This window comes from Corvus hawaiiensis, chromosome 3, assembly GCF_020740725.1.
Source record: "Corvus hawaiiensis isolate bCorHaw1 chromosome 3, bCorHaw1.pri.cur, whole genome shotgun sequence".
Taxonomy (NCBI): Eukaryota; Metazoa; Chordata; class Aves; order Passeriformes; family Corvidae; genus Corvus; species Corvus hawaiiensis.
Window position 1 is genome coordinate 119,839,965 of NC_063215.1, and position 10,654 is coordinate 119,850,618.

The 10,654-nt window shown below is 44.0% G+C and overlaps 2 protein-coding genes across 23 annotated transcripts in view; one reads left to right on the forward strand and one right to left on the reverse strand.

The window, feature by feature from the left end:
• Positions 1-7,947, forward strand: part of CCDC88A (coiled-coil domain containing 88A) — a 65,258-nt gene extending 57,311 nt beyond the window's left edge. For 17 of the 21 annotated variants that reach the window (XM_048299100.1, XM_048299101.1, XM_048299103.1 and 14 more), the window contains one exon: positions 428-7,947. In XM_048299100.1, coding sequence (XP_048155057.1) covers positions 428-1,441 — 1,014 coding nt within the window. In that variant the 3' untranslated portion in view covers positions 1,442-7,947. The remainder of the gene's footprint in view (positions 1-427) is intronic. The other 4 variants (XM_048299116.1, XM_048299121.1, XM_048299120.1 and 1 more) reach the window with 1 other exon arrangement.
• On the reverse strand, positions 7,037-10,654 carry LOC125323815 (prolyl-tRNA synthetase associated domain-containing protein 1-like). 2 transcript variants are annotated; one of them, XR_007202654.1, is made up of 3 exons: positions 10,543-10,654; positions 8,448-9,951; positions 7,037-7,265 (listed from the first exon to the last, which is right to left on the reverse strand). XR_007202654.1 is itself a non-coding variant. In XM_048299122.1 (2 exons), the coding sequence occupies exons 1-2, from the start codon at positions 10,621-10,623 to the stop codon at positions 9,514-9,516; spliced, it is 519 nt and encodes a 172-aa protein (XP_048155079.1). In that variant the 5' UTR covers positions 10,624-10,654; the 3' UTR covers positions 8,328-9,513. The 2 variants fall into 2 exon arrangements, 1 of the variants encoding a protein (XP_048155079.1); XM_048299122.1 differs by lacking the exon at positions 7,037-7,265 and having other exon boundaries at positions 8,328-9,951.

Genomic DNA, 10,654 nt, shown 5'->3' on the forward strand with positions numbered 1-10,654 from the left:
AACCTCACCTAAGTCCTCACCAAGCCAGGTCCGCTGCAAGTCACAAATCCCAGAATCCCTTTCATAGCCTCCCAGACCCATGCTGAGTGGAAGGGTGTTCAAGGGGCTTCTTTCCAGTCTTCTGCCAGAGCATTTCCTTAATGTCTTTAGCTTAATTCTTCCCCAGTTGTCTCTGGTACCATTTTGAAAACTACTGCAGTCTTTCTTCACTGAGTCTGAATATTACTCACCTAAACCCTTTTTTTTTGTAAGCTGTACAGAAAACTCCTAAGTATGTGTCATAAGTGTTTAATATTGCTTAGAGAGCTGAGAAATAAAAAATAAAACCCCAACAAATCTTTGTAGAATTGTTCATTTATGTCTACAAAAATTGTTTAAGGAAAGGCAAAAATTACAATTTATAAACTTACATTTTCTGTTTTTACAGATGAAATCTGCAAGTGAAGAGAACCTTTTAGATGAAGTGATGAGAAGCTTGTCCGAGTCTGCGGAGCTGGCAGGGAGGGAGAAGCTCCGAAAGCAGCCAGCAGCTGGCTGTGGGATTGTGAGATCCCTGAGTGTCAGAAACACAGTTGATTTCTCAGATGGACGATCCCTTAAACCAGAACAGCTGGTAAGGCCTAGCCTTCGGAAGACTGAAGATCTCTACTTCAGTAGCTCTCCAATCAAATTCACCCCCGGCGCCCAGGGGAAGGCCAGGTCCGTGAAAGAAAAGATCCAAGCAACTGTGACCCAGCGACAATCCAGGGACTGCAATCCCTACGCCACCTTACCTCGTGCCAGCAGCGTGATTTCCACGGCAGAAGGGACCACCCGAAGGACAAGCATCCATGATTTTTTGTCTAAGGACAGTAGGCCGCCCGTGTCCGTGGATGCAGCCCCGGCCCCCGCTGACAGGAGTGCTCCGCCCACCTCCAGTGAGTACTCGGCACTCCGGGTGTCCTCTCCTTGTGTTCACTGTGTGCCTGCCAGGGGGGAGCGTGGCCCGCAGGGCGAGGCAGCTCCCTCACTCACAGCACGTAATTTAGGAGGTAACTCTGAGTTTCCCAAGCCGGCCAGGATGGAAAGGCCGGGTTGTCGTGAGAGGACTTTGCCGAGCGCGAGTGTGTTCTGGGATAAAGCCAGCGGATCTGGGAATGGCAGCGCAGGGTCCTTCACTGCACCCCAGCCGTTCTTATCCCTCAACACCGAGTTAGTCAGCAATATCAGTGGATTGCCCCCAAGATCCACCTCCAAAGCAGCCAATCAGGCAAACGTGTCGGCATCTAGGTCAGTGCCGAGGAGCCAAGAACAGCCTTGTGCTGCTCAGAAGGCTCAGGGTGACCCGCGGGCAGCTCTGACCGGGGACCCTGTCCCTGCCCCCGGCCCTGGCGAGGCCCAGTCCCCACTGCTGGTCTCGGAAGATAACCAGACCCTGTGGTATGAGTATGGCTGTGTATGAAAGAAGGCCATGTTATTAAATCTGTATAAGCCTAACGTGCCGTAGAGGTGTTCTCCATGTCCACTGGATGACAGAGAAAACTTCCCTACAATGAAGGAATCATTCCTGGTTGATCCGCGGGTGGTCGTTCCCTGCGGATGGCGGCTGTGGACTGTGGCATGTTTGAATGTGGAATTGTAACCCCACCAAAGTCTGCATGAAACATTAATTGCACTGTGTATATTTTGCATGCCTTTATAATACGAGCTATATTTTTATTTGTCACGCATTGCAAATATTTTGGTGTTTTCCTGTTGGTTACTGCTGCATGTTAAACCAAGCGCATGCCCGGAACGGCGCAGGGAACAGCATTCCTGGGACAAGGACAGCACTGGCACTGGTGCTCAAGCTCTCAGAGCTATCAGCAACGCAATTGAGTATCTACTTGCAGGGAAAAAACCCTTTTTTCCCCCCTCCTTTCAAATATGAGGCGCTAATGGAAAGAAGTGTTTGGGACATCTCAGTGTCTTCTTACCCTTTTCATTTATGCCGTGTTGTGGCATAAATGCACAAGGAACAAGTGCCCAATAATCCCAATAATCCAGTGCCTCTGGTTTGCACAGCAAATATTAATTACTGTCCATACAGAGCAATAAACAGACCATTCATAATCCTAAACAGAAATGATCATTCTTACAAAGAGGTGATAAATAGTCACGATACGCAGCACTTGTCATGAAAAAATTACCTTTTCCACCTTTTCCCTTTGGTCTGCTTTGTCATTCCACATCGTGGGTACAACTGCAGTGAAGTGTCTGGTTTTATCAGGGGTCAAATAACAGGCTCCTTGTGATGTATAGCAATAAAAACCTGTCTTGAGTATGGTGGAAATTAATTTTTTCTTCTCAACGGAAGTAACACTGATATAATAGAAAACAAATGGTGCAGCAAAATAACAGGGGAAAAAAAGTGAAATTAACACAGTTAAATAAAAGAAAAAGAACAAAGTTGCTTGCAAGGTTATGGGAGGATATGAATACGTCAGCAAATAACTCCTTAAATTCCAGACAAGCTGCTAAAGACAGATGTTGAATAGTAATTACTTGATGTGCCAGTGTTTCTGCAAGTGCTTGAAACTTTGCAATGGTAAATTTAAACAGTTTAAAATTGTATCAGATTTAAGCTATAATTACATGAGGCTTTAGGCATGAGCATTTCTTTGCAAGAAGGCATTGGTTATGCCAGTTGTGGGAGCTAAAATACGTTATAAAAATTTTAAATGACAGTATAGCTAGAGGGAAAATATTTAAAATTGAAAATAAATATTGAAAACAACAAATGTCACATTCGGATTTTTACAACTGAATTTATTCTGCCAGCAGTTTTGTGGCAGTCACAGAACTACTGCGTGGGCTGAACTCTTAATTCCTTAGTGCTTAATTAGGGAGGGGCAGTGAATCCATAGTTCCCCAAGAAAGAGCAGCAGATATCCCGTGTGGGAATCTGGAAGGGCTCTGTTTTATAAGGGATAAGAAGCCCTGCATTTCAGGAACAAGGGGAGGATATTCAATGTCTGTGGAGAGTAAAATGACTGTTTCAGGATGTGACACAGGCCTTCCCCAGGTCTGCACCACTCGTTGGTATTGGGCTGATAAATCTCTCACTTCTCCTAGTGCTGGGCACAGCAAGCAGTCGGTTATTGCTATGTTCCCTCTGGAACTGCCTCAGCAGCAGAAGAATGAGAAATCTGATACACAGAATCTTAATTTCACACACATTTCCTCTGACAGAGCGAGATCAGTGTTCTGGTCTTGGCTCATGCCATTTGACTTCACTCCCGTTCGTCTGTAGCTGTGTTGGGATTAGGTGGGAGGTGAAGAGCGCTGGTATCCCAAGCAAAGTGCTTCAAGTTATTTAAGCAATTACAATCCTAGCTCTGAGTAGTACAAAGTAGCACAGGTGAGTTAGTACAAACTCGCCCTGTGCTGACAGGGTCTGGCTTTTCTTACCTTTCTGCAGAGATGCTGATCAGAGCACGGTGTGTAGCTGCTTTAGATCGACTCTGGTTGCAGAAGTCAGAGCAGCTCTCGGGTGTGCTGTTACCTCCTCGACTTGCTTAGGTCCTTAGACAGTCACACCTACAAAAACTGCCAGTGTTGTCCCCAGCTTCCCTCTTAAACCCCAAGGGCTTCGGAATGACCGAGCATGAGTGTCCTGGAGCACTAGTGTCTCCAGTCTGCTGGAGTTGGAGACCAACCTTGTCCAGCTCAAGCCACTCTGCTTTGGTTTGTAAATTTGGATTGAATTGCATTTCAGTTCTGAGGATAATAACTTGTTTTGCTCCACTGAGTTGGGCAGCAGCAGAAGCATTCTGCAAGAGAGTGTTTAATGGCTCTGAATAATGGCTTATCAACATTTGTTTGTTACATGTGAAAGAAAGAAAATGTTTTCATGGTCGAAGGATCTTTTTTTCCTCCGCTCTTTGGTCCTTAACAAGAAGTTCATGGATGTCTATCTATGTTCAAACAGTGGAAGGTTCCATGGAATTCTTTTCATTCCCAATCCCTGCTGCTCCTCAGCCATGTGCATGGCAGGCTGTGAAACACACGGAGCCCTTGCTCATTCCTTGGTCCCTGCTGCCTTGGGCAGTGCTCAGTTAGGACTCTGCATGGTACTGGTAAACACTAAATACGTGGCTGCTGCCCAGAAAGGTTTTGTTGTTCAGGCTCAGCCGTTTGCTCACAGTTGAGGTTTGCTTGGCTCAGGGTTTGCTTGATGCTTTGCTTTCAGTGACTGGTGAATTCAGATGCTGCATTTTGCATGTTCAAGCTGTTGCATGCAAAGACAGTTTTGTGGTTTGTGGAACTGAATGTGAACGTTTGTTGGTGTGCAGCAAGTCAAAATACAAAGAAGGAAGTTCTCTGCTAGGGTCAGTCAGCTGTGATTGCACCTCATTATTACTTTGTCTTTCCACACATGCAGAAAGGTAGGGTTGGTGACATGTATCTGACTGTGGCTTTAGGAATAACACCTAGCTGTTCTAAATGCTGAGATGAATGTCAGTGAGTGTAGCTAAGCAGGCACTTGCAGTGAGTTTCTTCTGTCCCTCTCCTCTGTCCTTTCCTCTTAAAAACAACCAGAAAGTGTTTATATATCCTTTTGCTCTCCTAATGAGTAGAATGTGTTTTAATGCATGAGGGGTTTTTTTCATGTCCTGATAAACACAATGAATAACCTGAAATGCTTTTCTCTGCAGATGTGGAAGCTATCCCAGAAAGCAGAAATTCAAAAAGCAGGTCTAGGGAGCAACAAAGCTCCTAATTCTATTACCCACTACCTGAGCTGTGGGCCAAGTGGTGAGTTTCCTGCCCAACCTGTAAATGAGATGAATTTCATTTACAACAAACTAACAGCATTCCATCTCAGCCCCAGAGCACACTGCATTAACCAGATGTAAATCCTGCTTGCTTACCTGGCTTCTCTCTCGCTCACTCACTAGGCCGGGGCCGGTGGCTCTCCAGAGCTTCTTCCAGAGGCAGGGAACCTTGTCCTGCTTAGCCCTTTGCCTGTAAAAATGACACTTCTATTTTTTCAATCTCCTGAAGAAGAAAGTGCAGAGAAATCCCATTAAGAAATAATACTGAAGGCAGTTTTTAGACAGGGACAGGTAAATCTGAAAAGAATTGTTGAACAAAACTCAAGAGTATTCAGTACCCCACAGAATCTGCCTTTTTATAAAGCTTGTTTTTGGTGTTCTGTCCTCCTCTTGACTTCCCTGAGCCCCTTTGGTGCATGCTGTTAGTGCTGTTAGTGACTGAACTCTGTGTGTTGTGCCTCTACACCTGAAGCTTTTTCTTACATTCTTTTCTCTTTCTGCCTTTCGACTGAACACAGAGAGAAAAGTGTCCTTCAGTATCTCAGTGTGAAGCCTTTTTATCTGAAGTAACAAGACAGCGACTGTAGGAATCATTAATAAAAATTAAGGGAATTTTGTACATTCTTCGTGACTAGAGCAGGCAAGAAATAAAAACCTACCTACCTACCTTCCTTCCTTCCTTGAATCAAGGAGCTCTACTGGAGTCTACTGCCGAAAATGTGTAGATGGTCTTAGGAATTATTGCACATTGCACTGTTAAGATCTACTGAATAAAGGACAGTTCTCATCTCCCTAAGGACCAAGGATTTTAAGGTCTCAAGAATTACTCCAGGGAAAAAAAAACAAAACAATACTTCTTTCATCTTCTGTTTTTGAAATTAGCCACTGATTTGCTTAAGCTTCTGCTAATACTAGCCAAAAACCCCCATACCTAGCAGTTTCTATTTGCGTCTGTAAATCTGAAGGAAATGCTGTAGAATTTTGTTGAAAAGGACTGTATATACAGATACAAAAACCTCACAGCTACTGGCACTTCACTGCCTTATTTGGTTAGCATAATCTGCATGAAATTGCTCTTAAGAAAGTTTATGCTGATTTTTGTTGCATACTGCAAGAGAAAAATTTGTTTACATCCATGGAAAAGCTTGGTAACTAACAGAAGTGGGAGTCATGGGATAATGGTATTATAGAGACATTGTTTGTCCTTTGTGTTTTTCACATTCCCGAGTTACTCTGCATATGTATGTTCAGATGTTTCTGACAGGAAATTGTCGGGTATGGTTTTTCTGTAACTTTTATTTTAATATAAGGCTGTTTTCCACAAATGCCATTTCCAGGATAAGACTGTCCTACGATGTTTGTGTATTGACTAATTTTTTTTTTTTTTTTTACTGTTTGTCTTTTGACATGAGCTGATTGTGGCTTAGGAGGTTTCTTGATGGCAAAAAGAAATGTAAATAATATCATATGCATTTTACAATCAGTTCCCTTTAAGGTTATCTTTTACTAGATACATTTTGTTCATTATTGATTTATATTAAAGTCAACAAATGTTATTGGTACAGTTGGTGGTTGCATATATTTGTCTGGAAAGATTTGCAGCGAGCTCAGAGGAAGTGGACAGGAACTGAGACCCAAAACGAGTTGTTCTATTTTATTAAAGCCATTAAGCACATTCCTATTCCTCATGTAAAGGGTTGAGTTCCCTGTGTCACCTCCAAGCATCCAGCAGGCAGGTGCTTAATGTCACCTGCAGCTTCCTCAGTGAAGGTGAGCCCCACTGCTGAAGGCTGTTCAACAGATTCAAAAGCATGAAATCTTGTCAAAAAGGGCAAAAAAGAGGCATGCTCAATAAGCTTTAGAAGGGGAAATTTTCTGTTTGTTTTCTTTAAAATGAGTTTCTTCTGAAAAATCTTTGTGATAAAATGGGCTAAAAGATCTATACTAAGGGCATAGCGGCTATGACAGACAATTCAAAGGCCATGAAGATTAGGAAAATCTCTCTTAACTCTAAATGATGGCATGTTCAAGCTCATTTCAGGGCCTGTGCCTGGGTTCTCCTCACTCTGCTGACAGAGGACTGATGCAGCTCAAACCCCCCAACCAGAACCATTCGTCCCCTTACTGTTACAGGAAAATGCATGGCTTGAACCAAGAGATTGAAACTGCAGTGCCAAATGCTGCCTGTGCTGCCAGGATCCGAGCAGGTGGCTGTGTCTGGGGACACTGTCACTGTCAGGACTCTGGCACACACCCCCATGTGAGGCACGTGTGACTGCCCTCACCACACCTCGATGTGTCATTTCCATCACACAGGGATCCCCTCCCGTTCCACTGGCCAGCTCAGCTCTTCTCAACTTGTCCACGTTGCTTTGCAGGGAAGTTCCATGGCATTTGAGCAGTCAGGTGGCTCTCTGTGCTCTGCTCATTCCGCTCTTCTTCCTTTCTTAAGCTTCCCAGTTTGTGTCCCTAAAGTAAAACAAAAAAGCAAATTTAACTTGGGAGCAGCTTCACAGTTCCTGATACTCCCAGTCCCAGGGAAGCACATGGCAGCTGTGGGACTGTGTGCACAGGAGCACACACACCCCCTTTGTACCCCAGGAATCCCAAACCCATCACTGCCAGTTCCAGGTTACAAAGGAGGTTCTCATGCCATCCAATGTGTACGTTTTATTTACTTTTCTGGTAGTCTCTGAGGATTTAGTAACATTCCCAACACGTACGATTATGATTATTGTTGTTGTTATTATTATTATGATGATTTCTAAACTTTGTCCAGGACATGATGCAGCCTAACAAAGGAGCTCATGTGTGATTTTTAGGGGTAGCTGATGATGTATATGTAAATAATGCTTTGATATTAATAAAACTGCCTTAAAGGAATGTACCTAGGTGTGAAACAGAACTTAAAAAGCTCTTATTTAAAACTGTAATTTCCTTTACATATTGATTTTTTTAATGTTTACCATTGTATACATTTATTAATGATGTTATTAAAATGCCAAACCAAATAATTTTTATTCTTATTTTGTGTGTGTATATTTATACACACTTTTTCTGGAAACTGATGTTACTGGAAGGGTATTGGTGTCGTGGTGATGTGTGCAGTGAGTATTTCTTCTGGAAGGAAACTGATAAAACTGTAGCAGAATTTTTCTGGACCATGTGTAGTTTGTTCTGTGTGATTTGTGCAGAGCTGGGTAGCTTTTAACTGTACACTGTTTTGATACTATTATTTAAAAAAAAAAAAAAAAGGACACTGATTTCATAAGTAAATACAAAAAGAAATCATTCTAGATTTGCCAAATGTAGTATTTGAAGCCTGGTAGTTATTTTTGCTGAGACAAGTCCAGGATGCCTTCTGAGGATCAAGGTAGTCACAATTCAGGCAGTGCAGATTCCAGGATTCTGCACATCCTTCAAATAATCTGTCACATTTAAAACATCCCGGATTTAAAAACCTTAGCAAGTTAAATCTAATATTCTTTTTTTTAAGTGATAAGGGAATAAAACCTGAAGCGGGAGTGAGAGTGAATGGCAGAGAGAGAGCAAGATAAACTTTACTTTTAAAGATGTATCTTAACACTGAGCTAATTTAGTGGTGCATTTGTCAATCCAGAGCTCATTCATCAACCCAGTATCCCTAAATACCAGGTGTTCCCTTCAGCCTGTACAATCACAAGTATCTGGCCATCTCTCCAGTGACGACTCCTGCAGCTTCAGCAGTTTTGGTCACTTCTTTCTCACTGGACGTGACTCCCGGGATAGATGGGGTTGGTTTGTGTCTGTCAGAGGTGGAGAACCTAAACTGCTGGGTGGTGAAGTGTTCTGTCACTCAGAGCTCTGAGAACAGGTGCCAAATCCTTTGAAAATGATGGAAACTGTGGTAAGGCTGAGGGCAAAGGAACTTGCCCTAGATGGTGTTTTTTTCATACTCAGTTAATAGTAATTGTTCACGTACCCAACATCACAAATCCTTTGACATGTTTTTAATTCCTGCTCCGGTAGTTTTGGTTGCAGTTCATCCCAGCCTGCACTGATGCTCCTGCCCTGGAGGCATCGCTTGTACGTGACATTTTCCTTAGGGTGCATCCAAAAGCCTTCACCCCCTTCAGCTTCACATTCCATCCCTCACTCGCTGCTCCCCTGGCTTTGGGTTTTGGGGGGTGCTCGTTGCCATGGGATGTTTACTGGACTGATGGAGTTTCTGCTGCTTCTGTCTTCAGCACACCTTGGTTGAAAAATGACAATCAAATGCATTTTCTGTAGTGTAGGTGCGTTGTTTTTTTAGGTAAAAAGAATAAAAGCGATGTGTAGTAGGGCATAAATGGGTGCAGGGACACAGTGGGGGCAGCTCTGTCCTGGAGGTATTGACGGATGTTCTACAGCTTTGAATTTGTTCTTTCCTGGTGATGTCAAGTTTAAGCCTTCAAGGCCAATCCCACACCCAGGAAATTCTAGTTGTATCCACTTATTGATAAATACTATAACAGTATTTAAATAATGCCTTTTGATTGCAAAATGTCTTATTAAGAACATTGTTAAACTTCTAAGAACTCAAAGGCACTATTTTTTCTCACAAGATTATACGATATAAATTTACATAATTGAAACAAAAAGGAATAAGCCATTTTTTTTCAAGTTTTATTTGTACCGAGATTTTCCACCAGTTTTGCTCTACAAAATCTGTGAGTAGTAGTAGAAAAGTGAACTTCCTCTACTCAATGTCTTCATCGAAGTGTACAATGATGGGATCGTGGCCTGTTGATCTCACAAACTTCAGGAAGTCGTCGGGGCTTAAGCCCATGGTTGCAGAATTTGTCATTGGATGAAAATACACCTTCTCGTGGCCCCCTTCGAGCAAGGCAGCGTCCAGCACCAGCCTCACGTCTCCCTGGTCACAGAAGAGGGCGAGCGGCGTGGCACAGCCCTGGCCCACTTTGAGCTTTTCCAGCATGGCATTTTCATCAGCAAATCTTAGGTTTCCACTTCCAACGCCCAGTTTTTTACCAAGTTCGTTTAAATTGACCTGCCTGTTGTGCAGGACGGTCACCAGCCAGAACGCTTTCTTCTTTTTGTCTTTAAGAAACAGGTTTTTACTGTGACCTCCTTTCATATGTTGGACATGGGGCATCATTTCTTCAACAGTGAACACCTGGAAAACAGCACCAGTGCTGTGTCAGACTCTATATCCCATTAGACTCCCAGTCGTGTACTGGCAGGCATCTTTTGTTCAATATTTAGAAAATACTGAATGTTCTAATCGGCCTAAAAGCTGTACCCTTTTATGAAGGAATTTTAACAGAACACGAATAAATTGTGACGAACTGCTCCGGCACACTTTCAGAATCGTTTCTGTCGCGTGCGTACAGCAATGCCTCGCTTTAAAGGCAGCGTTGGGAGCGCTCCCGTTTTCGACTCCACACACTGGAATGACGTGGCTTGTAACCGGGAGCGAGCAAAAGTTTGGAAAGCATCTTGGATGCCGCCGACTTCAGGGAAAAGAAGTGGGTGGGCCACTCCTCAGACTACCGGAGGAAAGGGAGGGTGGATCGGGAGGCAGAGACAGAGTCAAAGCCACCAAAAAACACCCCCAAGCATTCTGCCAGGCCCCGCGAGAACTTCCACGTTGATACTTCTGCTAAAACCCCACGCGCAGGGCCTGATCCCGCCCTGATCCCGCTGTGCCCCCCGCTGGCAGGCAGGGGTTTATTCCCGGGTTTTCAGGAGGCTGGGGGTGCCGTACCTGGGGGTGCTCGGCGGTGACGGTGGCGATGCCCAGGTCCCGCAGCCGCCGCTCCAGCGCCTCCCGCAGCTCCGCCGCCATCGCGTCCCGTCCGCTCCGCCCTTGCCGCCGG